We start from the raw sequence: 19,954 nt of genomic DNA, 5'->3' as shown, positions 1-19,954 counted from the left end.
AAATCCTTTTTGAACTAAGGTGTTTAATTGTATGCATGCTATCCAAGTGATTTAAGGGAGTGTATGCATGTGAAATGGAAAGCGTAAGTACAAAAGTGAAATCGGGAGGGCAAATTTTGGGATATGATAATGGGCGTTAGGAAACATAGCTTGTGATTCTTTAGAGAAAAGGGATATTGTTGTTGAAAATGGTGCACTCGCGCCACTGATGGATATGTTGAAGACAACCAACAAACACGTCTTGATGATTACTAAATGAACATTACAAAAGATGTGCAGTGAAATTATTCCTCCAAGATTTAATGATCAGGTTCGGTTAATTTTCACAAAGTATTGTTACTTAATTTGGATTTTTTTCTTACCAATTGCATGTTCTCTTATTTTTTTCTCTTCAGATATCTCCTGTATTGTCTTTCCTCCGGGAATTATTATCGGTGGCGGATGGAGATAAGCCTGATGGAAGAGCTATACTATCCAGACTCCAACTTGTTATATTTCTTGATCATTCAAGTGAACTATACAAAGTCTTAGCTGAAGAAGGCGTGTACTTGCGAATCATAGAATTTCTTCTGTAAGTACATTAATATAGTTTTTAGTAAAATTACTCTTTGGTTGACTGACTAACAGGTTGGATTTCATTATTATAGCTATGATCCTAGGAAATTTGGCACCGTGTGGAAAGGCTAAAAAACAAGTAAAATGCTTCTAAAGCCCTCATTTTTTTAATGATCTTTTATCACATATCATTAAATTTGTAGTGTGTTTTTTAGATCATAATCGACACTAGAGATCTCTTTGGCCTTAAGTGGCTACTTGGGCAAACTGACAAACTGATTCTTAAAGAAGCATGTTGGATAATAGGGAACCTTGTAGGTGGAACAAGAAACCATTTACAGGTAAATATGATTTGACGTGTTTGTTTTAAAACTATAAACTGTAATCTCATCGTAAGTGGACAATTGGTTACTTAAGCAAAGTATAACTTTGGTTTTTTTTAAACTCTAAAATCTATTCTGATTGATGAATAGGCCGTCATTGATGAGGGTTTTTTTCCCTATTATGATTGATCTTATGAAGAATAAATTGAATAAATTTGATACGAGGTATGAGGCTGCGTGGGCCATCTATACTTTCAGCTGTGGAAGCTTTAAACAAACAAGGTAAGTCTTACCATTAGATTTAATTTTCCTTCATTCTTTTGGCCTCCCTCATTCTATTTAATACCATTAATTGTGGGTATTTATGTAGGTACTTGCCGCAACTAGAAGTTATTGGATGCGTAAGGGGATTATTTAATCTCATGACTTTTACAAACGAACCAAAGTTACTTGATGTGTGCCTAAATGGGCTAAGCAATTTCTTAATTCATGGCAACATGCTAAGGAAAAAATCTACTATCAACGTTTATGCCGAAGATATTAAAAATGGTAACACAATTGCTTTGTTGAGGTTATGGTCTTTGAAGAATCACAACAATGAAAATATTTCTTATTTGGCGGGTAAGATTTTTGAAGAATATTGGTCTTCGGAAAATGTTATAAACAGTTTTGGGAATGTACTGATGTATTGAAAAAAATCCATGTACTACATTTTGGGAAAGATAGCACTAAACACACCTAATACAAGGTCAACAGATAAATAACTATCCCTGGATCAAACTTTTCCCACTGTAATAATAATAACAATAACAATGGCACATCAAAAAGTTTCTTCTGTTTAAATGAATAATAATACAAACTGATTATTACAACTCTCACCAATAAATATGGTGGATAACCTCTCTTTTGGATTTGTCTCAAAAGGATTTTCACTCTTTATGATATCTATAGATATGACACAACGAGAGCTTATATAGCCAAACCATGCAAGAAATTGGTGGCTAAAATGTAAAGAGAAAATTTCTCTTCCATAAGTTCACCAATAAATACTCACGTACTATCAATTACATTTTCTATAAATGTTAATGTTTCTCCTTCTTTCTCTCTCCACATAAAGAGGAAAAACCCATCAATCTCCCCTTCTGATTTATGTGGAGGACTCCATTAATCCAGCAGCTCTCTAGCAGAACTCGTACTTGTCCTTGGGTAAGAACTTGGTCATCATATCTGAGCAATTGTCATCAGTATGGATTTTCTCAAGCTGTAGTTGCTTGGAATCCAACATATCACGTATCCAGTGATATCTCACATCAATATGCTTTGACCTCGAGTGAAAGCTCGAATTCTTGCTTAAGTGGATAACGCTCTGACTATCACAATGCACAATATACTTCTGTTGTTCTTGTTCTAATTCATGCAAGAACCATTTCATCCATAACATTTCCTTGCAAGCTTCTGTTGTTGCAATGAACTCTACTTCCGTGGTAGACAATGCAACACACTTTTGTAGCTTCGACTGCCACGATACAACTCCCCCTGAATATGTAATCAAGAATCTAGAAGTTGATTTCCTAGAATCAATATCTCCCGCCATATCTGCATCTGTGTAGCCAATCAATTCAGTTTTTCTACTTCCAAAACACAAACTCGTTTTTGAAGTTCCTCTGAGATATCGCAAGATCCACTTCACAACATTCCAATGCTCCTTTCCTGGGTTTGTCAAGAATCTACTAACAACACCAACTGCGTGTGTTATATCTGCTCGTGTACATGCCATTGCATACATTAAGCTTCCAATAGCTGAGGCATATGGCACCTTATTCATATCCTGCTTTTCTATTTCACTTGTCGGACTCTGCTTTGAACTAAGACAAAAGTGACTAGTAAGTGGAGTAGCAACTGGCTTTGCGCTTTCCATGTGAAAACGTTCTAACACCTTCTCGATATATTTTTCTTGTGACAACCACAACTTGTGTTCCTTCCGATCACGGCGGATGGACATACCAAGAATATGTTTTGTTGGTCCCAAGTCTTTCATAGCAAAATACTTCTTCATTTCAGCCTTCAGCTTGCTGATCTTCTCACTATTTTGTCCTACAATCAACATATCATCAACATACAAGAGTAATATGATGAGATCACCATCATCAGATCTATTCACAAACACACAATGATCAGAATTAGTTCTTTGATATCCATGATCAATCATGAAGGAAACAAACTTCTTGTACCATTGACGTGGTGCCTGTTTAAGTCCGTATAAACTCTTTTTCAACTGACATACCAAGTTTTCTTTGCCTTTGACTTTGAATCCCTCTGGCTGCTCCATGTAAATTTCTTCTTCTAAATCACCATGAAGAAATGCAGTCTTCACATCTAGTCGTTCCACTTCTAGATCCAAACTTGCAGCCAAACCAAGTACTACCCTGATTGATGACATCTTGACCACGGGTGAAAAAATATCTTCAAAGTCAATGCCCTTCTTTTGACTAAAGCCTTTCACAACTAATCTTGCCTTGTATCTGGGTTGTGAGTTATTTTCCTCAGTCTTTAACTTGTACACCCATTTGTTTTTTAGTGCCCTTTTACCTTTCGGTAAAACTACCAACTTATATGTCTGGTTCTCATGCAAGGATTGCATTTCTTCCTACATGGCTTTCAACCACTCTTCTTTGTGGACATCCATCATAGCTTCTTCGTAAGACTCTGGTTCTCCCCCGTTAGTGAGTAACACAAATTCCGTTGCAGGATATTTGGTTTGCGGTTTAGGTATCCTAAATGACCTTCTTACTTGAGGAACTTGTTCTTCATCCTCATAGTCTTCAACCATATCTCTATTATCACCATCACTTTTATTACCATCTATTACTTATTCATTTGGACCATTATTAATTAGAGGTTCATTTTCTGCATCTCCAATATCTTCTATTTCATCTCCCCTGTAATTATCTAGAGGAGGAATTGGATCCAAGTTGCTCGGATGTTCTCTAGAAATAACAGGCTTGACTCCCTTTTAAACTTCTTCAATATTCTGGTCTTCAAAGAAGATAACATCTCTACTTTTAATAATTTGCTTCTCTATAGGATCCCATAATCTATACCCGAATTCTTCATTTCCATATCCCAAGAAGATGCATTCCTTCGACTTTGAGTCGAGTTTTGATCTCTCATCTTTTGGAACATGTACAGACGCTCTACAACCAAACACCTTCAAATGTTTGTAGGATACATATTTACCTGTCCAAAACCTATTTGGAACATCACCATTTAATGGAGCTGAAGGGGATAAGTTAATTAAATCAACTGCAGTCATCAGAGTCTCACCCCAAAAATTCTTGGGTAACTTAGCATGAGATAACATTATTCTCACTCTTTCAACGATAGTTCTGTTCATTCTCTCAGCTACTCCATTATGTTGAGGTGTCTTCGGAACTGATCTTTCATGCTGGATTCCATTACTCATACAGAAACGTTTGAAATCTCCAATAAATTCTCCTCCATTGTCAGGGCAAACACATTTTAACTTCTTTCCAGTTTCTCGCCCAACGCTAGCGTGAAATTGTTTGAATACTACATACACCTGGTATTTTTTTTGAGGGCATATACACCCAAACCTTTCTGGAGTGATCATCAATAAAGGTAACAAAATACCTTGCACCTCCAAGAGTATTAGTGGTCATTGGACCACAAACATCAGAATGTACCAAATCTAAAACATGTGGTCTTCTATGCGGGGCCTTATATTGAAATGAAGCTCTATGTTGCTTTCCAGCCAAACAATGCGTACATGGCTTAAGAGGCATTTTCAATCCTTTCATACCTGCCAAAATACCTCTCCTGGCTAGAATTTGAAGTCCCTTCTCACTCATATGTCCGAGCTGTTTATGCCATAGCTCGACTGAGGAGTCTTCTCCGAGAGCATTAACACACTCATTATTGACTTTGGCTTCAATCACATAAAGAGTGCTTACTTTCTTGCCTCGGGCTATTACTAAGGAACTGTTAGCTTCCACTTTCTGTCCCCAAACACACTAGTATAGCCTTCTTCGTCTAGTAGACCATTGGATATTAGATTGAGACGCATGTCAGGGACATGTCTCACATCTTTCAATGTTAGGTAACAACCGGTGTTTGTTTCTAGACAAATATCTCATTTCCCCCATAATTTTGGATGTATTATCATTGCCCATCCTCACATGACCAAAATCACCTCTAGTATAAGATGAAAAGAAATCCATCCGCGATATTACATGGAATGATGCATCGGAATCCACAACCCAACATGTTTCTTGTGATGTCAAATTAACATGACCATCATCACAAACAAATATTACCTCATTGCCTTGAAAGATGCTAGCGGCTATATTACTCGCATCACCATTTTCTTGCTGCTCTCTCTTGAGCTTTCTACATTCTCTCTTCATGTGACCTTTCTCGTGACAGTAAAAACATTCAACGTCTTTTCTTGCCTGCGATCTTCCATTGAACTTGTCTCTAGACTTGCCTCTTGACTTGTCTCTATTATTGAACTTCTTGTGGATACTTTTTCCACGATACTCTCTGACAAGCGCCTCAGACTCTGACGGCATTCCTTGTTCCTTCCGTCTGGATTCTTCATTGAACATGCTATCTTTTACTATGTCCAAAGTTAGAACACCTTGTGGTGCCGAGTTACCCAATGAAACCACAAGTGTGTCCCAATTGTCTGGCAAGGAACTTAATAATAATAATGCTTGCAATTCATCTTCAAGCACCATCTTCATATTGGTGAGTTGATTTATCAATCTTTTAAAATCGCTCAAGTGTTCGGAAACACTCCGGGTTTCTCTATACTTGAGGTTCACCAATCGCCGAATAGTAGAAGCTTTATTTTGGGTTGTTTTTCTCTCGTACAATGTTTCTAGTTTCGTCCATAATGTGTACGCAACCGTTTCTTGCGCAACATGATGGAAGACACATTGATCTATCCATTGTCGAATTTGTCCAACGGTTTTCCTATTCATCACATTCCAATCATCATCTGACTTGTCGGTTGGCTTCGTCCCTTTATCTTGCAAAGGTTGATACAAATCCATGCAATAAAGTATATCTTCCATTCTTGGCTTCCAAATGGAGTAATTCAAAGGCGTTAACTTAATTATCGTCGATGATCCCGTCAAAGTTGACTCGTCCATTGTTAATAATAGAAGTTAAAATGTGTGGTGAGCCGAAGCTCTGATACCACTTGTTGTGAAAGATAGCACTAAACACACCTAATACAAGGTTAATAGATAAATAACTATCCCTTGTTCAAACTTTTCCCACTGTACTAATAATAACAATAACAATGGCACATCAAAAAGTTGCTTCTGTTTAAATGAATAATAATACAAACTGATTATTACAACTCTCACCAATAAATATGGTGGATAACCTCTCTTTTGTATTTGTCTCAAAAGGATTTTTACTCTTTATGATATCTATAGAAATGACACAACGGAAGCTTATATAGCCAAACCATGTAAGAAATTGGTGGCTAAAATGTAAAGAGAAAATTTCTCTTTCATAAGTTCACCAATAAATACTCACGTACTATCAATTATATTTTCTATAAATGTTAATGTTTCTCCTTCTTTCTCTCTCCACATAAAGAGAAAAAACCCATCACTACACACACTAAGTCTGTGAAATGGAATCAACTCAGTTCTAATACAAAGTCTGTGAAAATTCTAACTATCATCTACCTTTTATTAGTACAAATCATTTAATTGTTTATGTTGGTAATTATCTATGTACTACACACACTAAGGCAACATTAGTTTGCTAAGATAGCCCTTACGAGGGTGTGTCTAAATTTTGTGTTCCAACTTGTGTCTATGCAAGAGTCCAGGGCCGGCCCTGTGCATGTGCAGGAAGTGCTACAGCACAGGGCCCCAAACTTTGGGAGGCCCCAAACTTTGGGAGGCCCCAAATTATTGAAAGGTTCAATTTTTTTAATAAATATTAATCGAAATAAATAAAATGTTTATAATAAAAATCCAATAAATTAAAAAAGTGCTATGATAAAGAGTCAATACATACTGAAATTGCAATAAATCAAACTCAAAATAATTATACTTAATATATTATTGACTAATACATAATTGTATTTTTTATGTGTCTTTTTAATTATTATAATTGTATTTATACTTTTCAATTTGGGTCCATTTTAAAAATTAGAACAGGACCTCTGTGTTGATTGGGTCGGCCCTGTGCAAGACATCCTTGCTTTTCTATAGTTTTGGCGTTACTGAGTAGTATGCTTTGAAACATAAAATTCAGTGTATGTTTCATTCTACAGTTGCAAAAATTGGTTTCATAAAAGGATTTAGAGTATGTTGCTACAAAAAATATGGTATTTTGAAAATAAATAAATAAATATCTTAAACAGCTTTTTATTTAAAAAAAAAAAATCATTTTAAATATATCATCCCTTCACTACTATCTTTTGTTATAATAGTTAAATTATTGGATATCAAATTTATTCTTTGATTTATTACAAATGGCTTCAAAATAATTTCTAATTTATTGAGTAAATTCTCATAAGAATTATTTTTAAATATATAAAGCAAAAATGATCTTTTAAAAGCCTATACAAACAGGCTCCTAATTTAATTCATCGAAAAATTAATTTGATTCATTTACATTATATTATTAATCAAATTTTACTTTTTTTAAGCAATTGATTTTAAAATATTACATATGATTTGTGACCGTGTAAAATTATTTTTACCGATATTATATTACAATTTAAGTCTTTATAAAATAAAATTAATTTAAGTTAAAAATGATTTATTTAAAGAAAAAAATTGTAAAATAAAAAATGATATTGAGTATGAGAAACGTTCAACTAGCATTTTTTGACAAGTCCTCAAAGTCTCATTGGACTTTTCAACTGTAGAACATCATGTTGAACTGGTTTTATTTGTGAACTTTCACTTCCTTATCTTTCATTGTTAATAATATTATTTTGCACACAAGCCAAAAGTAGTTGATAGATACAAGCATAAAGAACAAGATGGCATAGCTAGTTAAGTTGAAATGGCTAATGACATGGAAAAGTTGTGTTGTCGTAATCAATTATTCTCCTATACAAAAATAACAAAGAGAAGGTGTCAAACACTGAGCTTTATTATGTGTTTGAATAAATAATATGACTTTCTTTGGCTCAAAAAATGCGATAAACAACATGAAAAAGTAAGTTTACATGGTAACCTATATTGATTTATTTAAGTGTACATAAATTTTTCCTTGGTAGAGTACAAAAATGGTATAAGTAACAGAAACTATGAAGAGTTGAATATCGATCTACGTAGTAATCGAAAGATCTTTCAGCTGTTGCGGATCTACTTCGGATGGAGACCTGGTCAGGGCACACTGTGCAGTAGTTGTTTTGGGGAAAGCAATGACATCCCTGATTGAACTAGCCCCTGCCAGCAACATAACCAGTCTGTCCAAACCGAAAGCTATGCCTCCTGCATTTGTTTCATATATAATAACAATCATCAGCTACTAAACATATTGAGAAATTGGTGCACAGCACAGCATCTTTTCATAGTAGTGTTCGAATGAGACAACATTTGAGGAGTAGTGTCGCATCATTCTACTCCGCCAAGTTTTTTGCCTCCGATGAAATTATAAAATTGTGGAACTATTTTTTGTTTCTGCAATTCTGGTCTCAAAATAAGTTTGGTTTATCTTAAATGTTTGATGTCTTATCATAAAAATATCTAATGCTATAAACCATTTTAGAAGATTTACAAATATACATACCATGTGGGGGAGCCCCCATGTCAAGCGCTTCAAGAAGATAGCCTAACTTTGCTTCAGCCTGAAAAAAATTATAAAGCATAATTCTGATCAGCCAGAGCTACACGTGCATTCGAAGATAAAGAAGGCTATGATTGGAATCACATTTACTAACCTGCTCCATTGAGATGCCTACAATCTCCAAAACCTTTTGTTGTAAGTCGCGTTTATAAATTCTCAAACTTCCTCCACCAATCTGACCAAAAATATAATAGTTATTTATGCAGATATCGGTCGTGAAATTGTCAACCTCGGAGCTTAAAGAGAGAGAAAAGTAAGCTCAACTAAATTTCAATTACCTCCACCCCATTATAAACCATGTCATATGCCAACGCACGAGCAGTAGCAAGGTTGTTCATGTCTTCAGGATTTGGTGCAGTGAAAGGATGATGAAGAGCCTGCACTAGCTCGTAATTAAAAATAATGAAAAGAATAATAACAAGATTAACTGCAATCACAATCATAAAATTTTCAAGCTAGAGGTGTTATTATACATTGAGAAATACATTGTTGGATTATATTAAAAGAAAAAAAGAGACCTCGAGCCTCTGCTCTGAATCATTCCACTCAAACATTGGAAAGTCGGTAATCCACAAAATTGAATGTCTGCCCTAAAATTCAAACAAAAATAACCAGATAGTGTAAGTGAAATGAATCATCAAGATATACAGCATTTATTTTCCTTTAAAAAGCAAAAAACACCAACTTACATGGTCGATTAAACCTAATTCATTTGCCACATAAACTCTAAGACGGTCTAGAGTTTTATTTACAGATGCGTGATGACCAACAGCAAACAAAATCAGATCACCCGGTCCAGCAGAGCATCGCCTTAACAAATCATCTTTAGTTGCAGGATCCATACTTGATAATTGATATTAAAGCAGAAATTCCCTCAATATTCCCTATAAACAAAGGTTTGCACAATAAACAATGGAATATAACAAACATGTCTCAAAATATCATAAAATTAAGTATTGATTATGAAGTCCTTATTTACCATTCTCTGTGATCTTGAGAAAAGGTAAACCCTTTGCACCAGATTTGAATGCTTCATTGTAAATATCACCTTTCTTAAGAGTTGAATTTGAGTACTTTTTTGCACCAGAAGGTACACACAGCACTTTTACAACTCCTCCACTTTCCAAGGTATCAGAGAAAACCTTGAAGGAAGACCCTGAGAAAATGTCAGATACCTGCAGACAATGAGAAGTTATATCTCAGCAAGATGAAGCAGGTATAGGTAAGTTACTACGAAACTAAAACAAAAAGTAACAGTGATTTCAAACAAGGGACTGAAGCAAACTACTATATCAAATGAAAAAAATTGAGCACATAAGAGAAGATCAAAGTAACTACCATATGCTAGAAACCACAAAAGTACTAAGAGGAGGTGAAATAAAGATCATTACATCTTTTAATTCAAGATCAAATCTGGTATCTGGCCGGTCCGAACCATATCTATTCATTGCTTCAGCATAAGTAAGCCTGGGGAAAGGATTTGGTAATTCCACGCCCTTAATTTCAAGAAAAACCTGCAAGAAATACTTCTTATCTTTACACCAAGTAATTAGTGTATATTATAATCTAGGAGATGAACAGTTCATAATAACCATACAATATTTGTTTCCCTCAAGCAATATCCAACTTCAAAATAGCCATAACATACATGATTCAATTTTTATAGTTTTCTTTATGTAAAACCAACCACATCCAAAAAGATCTTTATCAAACAGATTTAGCAACATTAACATCTTCCTATTTCAACATTTGTCTTTTCCTGAAAACCTATTGTGATGTTGATTGGGCAGCAAATCCAGATGGAAAAAGATCCACTTCACTGCTGCCATCTTTCTTGGTCCTAACTTGATCTCACAGTGGTCTCAAAAGCTAATGTAGTTGCCAGGTCTAGTAGGAAACAAAACTGGGTATCAAAGTCTTGCTCTAGTTACTGCAGAACTGTTGTGGATAAAAACCCTGCTTTGAGTTAGACGTCTCTGCTCAAGTTCCTCTGGTTTTGTTTTGTGTGATAATCAGAGTGCTGTTGCTCTGGCCATCAAACCAGTTCTTCATTAGCGCATTAAACACCAGTAACTTGACTGTTCTTTGCCAGATAGAAGGTGTTAAACAAGCAGCTAATAGTTGGTTGGTTCAACATATTCCTGGACAAAACTAACAAGCAGATCTTCATACTGAGGTTGTATTTTGTTTTCTATGGGACAAGTCCATTAGTCAATTAGTCCATTTAGTTAACTATCACTTATTAGTCATCTTAGAATTTGTTTTTGACCTAATTTAATCACAAAAGGTAAAATAGTTCTATAATTAGTTTACCAAAAGTGCCTGTTTCTTTAGTTATCCTTTATAATTTCTCAGCCAATACCAATACCTGCTTCAAACACTTTATTCTTCCATTCCAAAAAACTTATCTATTAGTAGTGTTAAAAAAAAAATATTAATTTATTGATAAGATACCATGAATTTATTTAACCTGTTAGAGAAGTATGATTATAGATGGTATAAACTAACCTTTCTGATCAACTCTTCATTAAGAGTCAACATATCCTCTAAAGGAGTAAAAGCCATTTCCATATCTAATTGTATGAACTTCGGTTGTCTATCAGCTCTTAAATCTTCATCTCGAAAACATCTGGAAAAAAGTAAATTGCATTCAATCCGAAAACAAACATGGTGACTTCAGACAATCAATAATCTTTTAATTGTAAATCACGCAACAAATGCTTTTTTTTAAGGAAAAAGGGAAGAGTTTTACAAATCCTCCATAAAATAAGCCAAGATACAGAAAGACAAAAAATAAAAAGAATATCATACCTTGCTACTTGATAATATTTATCAAAACCAGCGACCATTAGCATCTGTTTGAATAGCTGAGGGCTTTGAGGCAAGGCATAAAATGTTCCTGGCTTCATAATTCATGAGATAATGAATCAACAAAATATGACATAAATTATATTTATAAAATATTGCATTGCTTTATATCTTAGCAATGCTCCACTCATCAAAGATACCATCCCAATAAAATAAAATTATTCTGTAGCATAATACAGATAACCCACTTATGGGAAATTACTAAAGTTTTTGCAGCCATTTTTACAGTCAAAACATAACAGATAAATATCAAAGGACGATGGTTTCTGCGCTCAAGTATAAAGAAAAGAGTCGATGATGTGCCTACTGAGGTGTATGCACAATGCAAACCTGCATAAGCTCTACATTAATGCCATTGAGGTATATAGGTAATACTAATAGCTTTCGAAGCTGGGATCATAAATCCTGTCGACTCCAAAATTCAAAATTGAAAAAATCTAATTGAATAATTAATTGATCTGATTATGCAAAAGATAAATTTAAATTGCCTGATTGAACATTTGATGAGACTAATTTTTTCAAAGTCTGTTGTGTTGACTTATTTACTCTATTGTAATTAAAAGTCATACTAAACAAAGAGAAAGAAAGACTAAGAATATATTATTAGAGAAATATAATAAAATTAGAATCTCACGCAATAGGTGAACAGAGTTTAATACCTGGACTCTTGATGGCACTAAATAATCCCGAGCACCTTCTGGTGTGGATCTTGACAGTATTGGAGTTTCAATCTACCTTATGAACAAAAAAAGGTAAAGATCAACACAGGACACCAACTACAACAGTGTGCAGGAGACTCAATAACTCAAGGGAAGGGATGAACCTAATGAACAGTACCTCCACAAAACCATGTATATCTTCTAGATATCTTCGTATGAGTTTAACCACTTTATGACGAAGCAATATGTTAAAATTCATTTGCGGCCTTCTTAGATCAAGATATCGATAACTGCAAATTAGTAATTTTAAGCAATAAATCCTCTCATATGCTTACATATTACAAAAATGAATATATATTATAATGCAACCCGTGAATTCAAAATGGAGAATCTGTTTGGATTGAGAATGAAAATGCAGCAAAGCACAATTACAATGGTGAAAGAAAAGATAAAGGGGAGTTCAAGAACTCCTAAACAAAGCTAAGCTCCTAACCAGAGAATACTTTCTCCAACCTGAATACTAACAACTTTTCAGAATGAGCCTCTGACTCTCACCTCTTTCTCCCTATAAGCCCCCTGCCCGTCCTAACCAACTGCCACGCCACATCAGAAGCTCTTTCCCTAACTCTTCCATTCAGCTTGGTTATTGTTGGGCTTAGGCCCAATTCAGGGCCGACCCAATAAATCAGGAGGCCCTGTTCTAATATTAAAAATAACTTAAATTAAAAAACAAAATTTTAATAATTAAAAATAACACATTAAAAATAAAATTATATATTAATTAAATAAATGAATAAAAACTCAAAATATTATTTAAACTAATAATATTATTTCATACAACTTAAATTTTTTAACTATTTAAAAGTAGTCTTTTTCTAAATATTTATATAAACAAATTCATTGTTCATATTTTATTGTTTCTAAAATATTATTTTCAACTGCTATCAGTGTCAATATATTAAATATTTTCTTAAAACATTCAACCCGTTGTGAAACTATATTCCTATATTAAATTATTATATTAGTAAAAAAAATCAATTTTATTTAATAAAAATATTAAGGAATTAGTAATAAAAGAACATTGACAATTAGTAATAAAACCTTAAGAATTAAAAATTTGAAGAAAAAAATTAAATTAAACAAAAATATAAATTAATAACATTGACTCAAGAGTATAAAGTTAACTATTTTAATATAATATCCACATTATATATTATGAAAGATGTAAAGAAAAATGTAACAAATTTTATTAGAGGCATAAATAAAATGTTAAACATCACGTGAACACCATCAATATGTGCCTATGGTTTTATAGCGTTAATATACAGGCCTGGCCTTCGTGTTCCGTCTCTCACTCTCTCATTTTATTTTTCTTTTTCTTTATATATTTTCCTATTTAATAATAATAATAAATAAAATTGGGCCCCTTAAATTTTGGGGCCCTGTTCTATAGCACAGGTTGCACCTGTAGAAAGCCGGGCCTGGGCCCAAAGTCAGTTTCCTATCACTACCGTCTGCTAGGAAAATAGCTTGTCCTCTAGGCTAAGATAAGGACACTCGTGTGTTGAATACTTCTTGTCACTTACTTCCAATTGGTGGCATGACCATAGCATGAACAACTTGCAAGAGATCAAATGAAATTAGGCAAGCAGTGGCCACCAAACAACCGGAGTATTTAAGTGTTGAATAACCCCCCTCATGTATTGTAAAAGTTGCAAATCATGTCCATGCCCCCAGGACCAGAATCCCACTGTTAGAAGTTCGACATGGCAATTTCAAACGGTCAGCTCATCCACATAGTTTTACTCCCATTGCAATTGGGAAGAAGCATGCAGTGAATTTCTTCTATGTTTAGAGAGGCCACTACTTCAGCAACCACAGCTTGAGGAAAGAGAAGCGTAAGTGCATTTGAAGCATTCAACATATCCATTGGCATCTCTTCTATGATATCAAAAAGCATGATAAACCATTAACTGCATCCTTTATTGAGAAAAGGTGTATATGAATAACAGATAGAGCTGGTGCTATTTCTTTCCCTCTGTTCTTGTTCTTGATGTCCATAGTAAGAGTTATTAGCTTTTTCAAACAGATTGGTTTATACTCAATTGTACCTGTGTCTTCAAGACTTTGGATGAGCTCACATATGCTATCACAGAGAAAATATTCATACTTTGACAAAACATCCGTCAAAGGTTCATACTTGTGTCTACATCCTGCTTTATTAACTAGAATCACATCTAAACTCTTATAAGAGGCCTTTAGAAATGGTTCCTTAGCCACAGCAGAAGGATCTTTGGCATAACCTTTCTTTAATATAGATCTTTGAAATCTATTTGCATGTTTCCATAATTGTTTAATAGCCCCTGATTGAATTGCATTACAAGCAGTTATCATGACTTTATTATTGTATTGTTTGAGCCAACAATCAATCTTAATTAAATTAATAGACTTTCCAACTCCAATAAATACAACATAATGTTTGCTTAGCTCCTTGGTAGCATGGATATCCTTTAATGTGTCAACAGATTGATACGAAAATAAAAACAAACCTTTCTTCCATTGCAAGATGAACTATTGTGAGTATCATCATAACTGAAGCCAGCTTTTTGCCTCTAAAACTTGTTAGCATAGCTTCATCTATTTCCTAGGCCTTAATGTGGGACGGACTCATTAATTCCTGAATTAGCTTTAGCTGGCACCTCCTTTGCAAGCCCCACTCTGTTTGGTCTTGGACCCAAATGTTAATCTCAACTCAGGGCAGCTTCAGCGATTCTACTCTGTTCCAATTCCAAGTCTTAATTTCTTTCCTCACCAAATTAGAATAACTTTGAACCTGGCCGACCGCAGGATTGAAAATGATCAAACAACTGAATATGCAGCTTGCAAATGTGGAAGATTCTTGGCATCAAACTATGGAGGAATACCGTCAAATCGTAATTACATAGTTCACAAAACTGTTAGATCACCCTTCTTTGGAAGGTGTTCATTCATCCTCTTACACAGACAATTTGGTTTTCAAATCCAAGTTGACAATGAAGAAGGAAGAAGTAGATCCAGAGGGAAACAATTTTGACACTCAAAACTCTTGGAACATGTATCGTGAGAAAATAAGTAATAGCATTTGACACGTGCGGCACATAAATGACATCGGAGAAGGAGATAGTGAACCAAATGCAACAGACGAGAACAGAAGTATTGGTGGTGAAGGGATTAAACCAGTCACGCTGGAGAGGGAAATTGCTCGTAGATCATATAATTTGCTACCTCCGCGTGAACCGCCGGACTTCGTCCTACATGTGATGGCTCATGGTGACTCAGAACCGCCAGTCACCAGTCTATCCACGGTTGCGTCCCATCAACTAGAACCAAAGATCTTACACAGAGATTTAGGGGTGATAATGAATGTGATAGAATTTGATAGAAACATAAATGATAGAAAGTGTAAATGACCAATACTTTTATTATTCTCTATAGAACTACTGCCTTGATAGTTAAAGAACAGTTACAGACTTTGGAATACAAAAGACTGCAACAGTAACAAAAGCAATAACTGCTAATAATCTCAATTAAACAACTGTTAGACTTAGAGAGCCTAAAGTCTCCCAAACGACACCCAAATTAACAAAACAAGTGACAGTAAAATGCCACTCTTATTCTATTTAAACACAACTAACCACCTAAAATGGGCCTAATTGCTTGGGCCTTTGGAATTATGTCTCACATACACCTTTTTAATAGGAGGTCTACTGACAGAATGAGTCACCATTGGACTTCATGTTCAAAGGTCGAACTCTGCCGAAGGAGGAACGATCGAAAGAACCAACCACAACTATTGAGAGCCAATTTGGGCGTCAATGGTATACCATGCGATCCCTGTCAAAACCAACAACGGGACGTCGGTCAACCTGTGACTGCACTATCAGGGCGAGCCCCACAGCCACCCATGTGGTTCGTAACCCATATCCTTCAGAGCAAGAACCACTAAACACCAGGTTGCAGGCGGAAGCTTATCCCCAACCATTGACACTGACGACGACCAAACTCCTTGAAGCAGGGAACAACTCCATCTCAGATGCATGCCCATCTGGTATGTTTGATGCTGTTGCGATTGGGAAGTTTCCAATGAAAATAGGCCAGATCGGTACGCTTCTACATCATGGGTCTGACTTTAGACAAAATGGGCCAGGTGCAAAGTTATTCTAATTTGTTGAGGAAAGAAATTAAGACTTGGAATTGGAACGGATGGAACCCGTGAATTCATAATGGAAATCTGTTTGTATTGAGTATGAAATTGAAGCAAAAGTCACTTACTATTATGAGCATCACCCTAACCAGAGAATACTTTCTCCTAACTGAATTCTAGCAGCTTTTCTGCCTCCCAATCTCGCCTCCTTCTCCCTATAAATCCTTGCACGTCCTAACAAACTGACACATCAGCAGCTCTTTTCCTAACTCTTCTATTCAGATTGGTTAATGGCCTTATGCCCAAAACCAGTGGCTTATCATATTATAAAAAGAGTTAAATACGTTTTTACTCCCTATAAATATGCGATTTTGTACTTTTAGTCTCTATAAAATTTTTCTTTAATGAATGGTCCTTATAAAAATATTATGCACTTAGTTTTAATCCCTACAGTCAAATCAAAGTGTATTTTAGAATGATTATTTTAAAATTTATCATTATATTTTGAAATTTAAAAAATTCATATTTAATTCTTCTCGTTTTAAAAAATTTTAAAACTTGGTAAATAAATATTTTACAGTATTCTAAACATATATATAAAAAGAATTATTCAAAAATTTAAAAATTAAAGGGTAATTAAACAGTTTTTAAAATTTTAGAAAATAGCAGGGACTGAAATTGCATGCATAAAAATTTTAGAAGGACCATTCATTAAAGAAAAATTTTATAGGGAGTAAAAATGCAGGGTCGCATATTTATAGGGACTAAAAACAAATTTAACCCTTATAAAAAATTATGATAGGTGTTTACGGTGATTTCCGGTAAACAACCGCTAGTCCTCCAAACTATAAAATATACTTTGGTTACTCGCAGGATCGACTAGATTGATCCTAGGACATAGTCAAACAATTGTCTTTCGATATGATTTGGTTCATATTTGTTTGTTCTGACTTCAAGAAAACTTGTTTGTGATATGATCGTATGACTATTCACTTGAAACAACACTTGTTATACATGTTAATATGACTTTCGACAAAGAAAAGATAAATAAAAGTGTGTAGATTGCAGAAATGTAAAGTGCAAGAATATAACGTGCTAGAATGTTAAATGCAGAAACGTAAAGTTGCTTCGACATGAAAGTTAAACGAAGAAAATAAAGGAATTGAAAAGATACTTGAATAAAGAAAGATACAAATGTATTTAAAATGGTGTTGGTGTCATACGTACATTTCTCAGCGAACTCGTTCTCTAAACACTTGATACTTGAGTAATTTGTGAGTGATTTGTACAAAATGAACACACGGAATCCTAACATTAAGACCCTTATTTATACTAATTTCGACCCTAACGGTCCTACACTAATCTGATGCCACGTTGCTCACAAGAATCCCTGGGATGCCATCTGTCCTTGTTCGGTTACACAGACTACTTCGAAATTCAAATCCTCCCGCCTGAATCCTCTTTCGACGTGTGGCAACGTGATCATAACCGAGAATGTCACGAAAACACGTTAAGCTTCAGTACCCTTCGTATTTCGCAAAATGTTTAAGTCTTAAAGATAATTCACTTCGAATTAGCTCCGACTCTAACCATCTTCACTCCAACTCAAACAACATCCTCGAAACATGGCCATCAGTAGCCATTTTTAATCTCAAAAATGGTCATCAGTAACCATCTTTCTTCGAATTCTAATCCTTCAAAGAATATTTCCTCTAAACGAAATCTCCAGCCAACAAATTACCCCCAATAAATGCCTGTTTCGAAAACAAGAGAAATAGGCGTTTCTTGTTATGACGAGATTTCGTTTTACTCACTTTTTAGAGTTCCAAGACAACTGACTAATGTCATAATCATTTATGACTCCACTTTCAAAACGTCTTGTCATTTTCAAAGATGTCTTCTCAGAACTTACATTCCCACGTTCTGTCATTACTTCATGATCATTACTCCTATATATTAGGAGTATGGCTAACAACTGTTCGACCGCCGTTGGATTAAATCAACGTCTGCCGCGTGTCTTTTGACTTTTACCCAAAAGATTTGAAAGGGTTTCCGTTAAACCTTTAAATACTTGAACTTCTACCCTCACATAACTTTCACTTCTATTCTCCTGCGTTTATCACAGAAAAGAAAATCCTCTTTGGTCTCGTTTAACCCATTTCTTAAATCAAATTTACTCATGGCGTCTTCTTCAAATGCTCTTCAACCTATTCAAACATTTCAAAATCCTACACAGATAGGGAATCAAGAACACATTCCAGACCCAAATGCTGCAGAGGCGTGCGCTATCTACGCTTCTCAGGTAATCATCCCTTTTGAACTTTCTGGAAAAACTCACGCTTTCATGGGTCTTTTACCGGGAGGAAATAACCCCTCTTTGAGTAAATTTTTTCCTGCTTATTATAAAACTAAACCTTTAGTTAGCAAGAATAAGATAGATGAAGATGGTCATCCAATCTTAGCTGATCCTGACAACGCGTAAGAAACCTCGACTGAAACTTCTTCGGTCTTAGAGAAAATTAGGTTAAACTATGTAACCAATTTCGTGAAAGTCTTTAGGTCAATCCCTTTAGCAAAAGATCCTGAATTGTATTACGCTTGGCTAGCTAAAGTGGAAAAGCAAAACGCTTCATTTTGGAAAGAATTAGGGATTTATGACCTAATTCAGTTATCTAAAACAGGTTTAGAGTATAACCAAACCATGCTAGTAGCATCAGTACATTTCTGGGATGCTTCTCACAATACTTTCAACCTTCCTTGCGGAATGATCACTCCTACTCTTTTCGATATAGCTGCCATTACCGAGCTTCGACCAATTGGGGAACTCTTCGACCCCAACTTCATGGATACTGATACCATCCAGTTCAATGAGGCAACAGTCACCTACACTGCTTTCATTCAAAGGTACCATGTTCAAACGACTACGGAAGTTACTGATGAAGAACACATTGCATTTCTAGCACTCTGGCTTTCGAGATGTGTCTTTTGTTCTAGGTCTATCCAAGTAGCAAAGAGATATCTCTGTATGGCTAACCAGATAAATGCCAGGAAAAAGCTAAACTTAAGCCAGTTAATTTTAGGATTTCTCTACGAGAACCTTGGTGAAGCAACAGATCTCGTCAAAAACTATAAGACAGGATCCCTTCTTTTTGCTGGTCCTTTCTAGTTGTTGCAATTATGACTTAATGCCACTTTTGAGGCTCACCTCCCATACAAAAGTGTTGTGGATGAAGAAGATACAGCTATAAAGAATCGAACAGTGGAAGGAACCAGATTAGCTTACCTAACTCCAAAAGAAGAAACGGGAAAACTTCATGAAACCTTCTTAGCGTATGTGATGATGTTCGCTAAACGTTACCAGTTTAGCCCGTCCATGGCTCCTTTTGTAAAAAGGAAGGTAGGTCCTGAATGGTTTACTCAAGAATTTCCAGCAACTTCTTCCGACCAACAAGCCGAATCCATGGTCATTTGGGAGGCTTTCCTTACTCCTAAGTTGTTATACCACTGACTTCGATCTT

At 35.1% G+C, this 19,954-nt stretch overlaps 1 protein-coding gene and 1 pseudogene across 1 annotated transcript; one reads left to right on the top strand and one right to left on the bottom strand.

Moving 5' to 3' along the window:
- Positions 1-271: 271 nt before the first annotated feature.
- On the top strand, positions 272-1,570 carry LOC131613594 (importin subunit alpha-4-like). The gene is made up of 6 exons (XM_058885250.1): positions 272-310; positions 396-571; positions 628-694; positions 771-896; positions 1,078-1,160; positions 1,249-1,570. Exons 1-6 carry the CDS (start codon positions 272-274, stop codon positions 1,568-1,570), a joined length of 813 nt encoding a protein of 270 aa, XP_058741233.1.
- A 6,043-nt stretch (positions 1,571-7,613) lies between these two features.
- LOC131613593 (aspartate--tRNA ligase, chloroplastic/mitochondrial-like) lies at positions 7,614-12,975 on the bottom strand (annotated as a pseudogene).
- Between the last annotated feature and the right edge of the window lie 6,979 nt (positions 12,976-19,954).

The sequence above is a fragment of the Vicia villosa genome, linkage group LG6, assembly GCF_029867415.1.
Source record: "Vicia villosa cultivar HV-30 ecotype Madison, WI linkage group LG6, Vvil1.0, whole genome shotgun sequence".
In the NCBI taxonomy this organism is placed as follows: domain Eukaryota; kingdom Viridiplantae; phylum Streptophyta; class Magnoliopsida; order Fabales; family Fabaceae; genus Vicia; species Vicia villosa.
Note: the sequence above shows the minus strand (reverse complement) of the source record. Positions and strands in the feature narration are given on the sequence as shown.

Excerpts from the sequence above, each read along its gene's own strand:
- LOC131613594 (XM_058885250.1), top strand. The coding sequence starts at position 272 with ATGTGCAGTGAAATTATTCCTCCAAGATTTAATGATCAG. Across the intron at positions 695-770 it reads GTGGAAAGGCTAAAAAACAA|ATCATAATCGACACTAGAGA; the intron begins GTAAAATGCTTC and ends TGTGTTTTTTAG. Across the intron at positions 1,161-1,248 it reads GGAAGCTTTAAACAAACAAG|GTACTTGCCGCAACTAGAAG; the intron begins GTAAGTCTTACC and ends GTATTTATGTAG.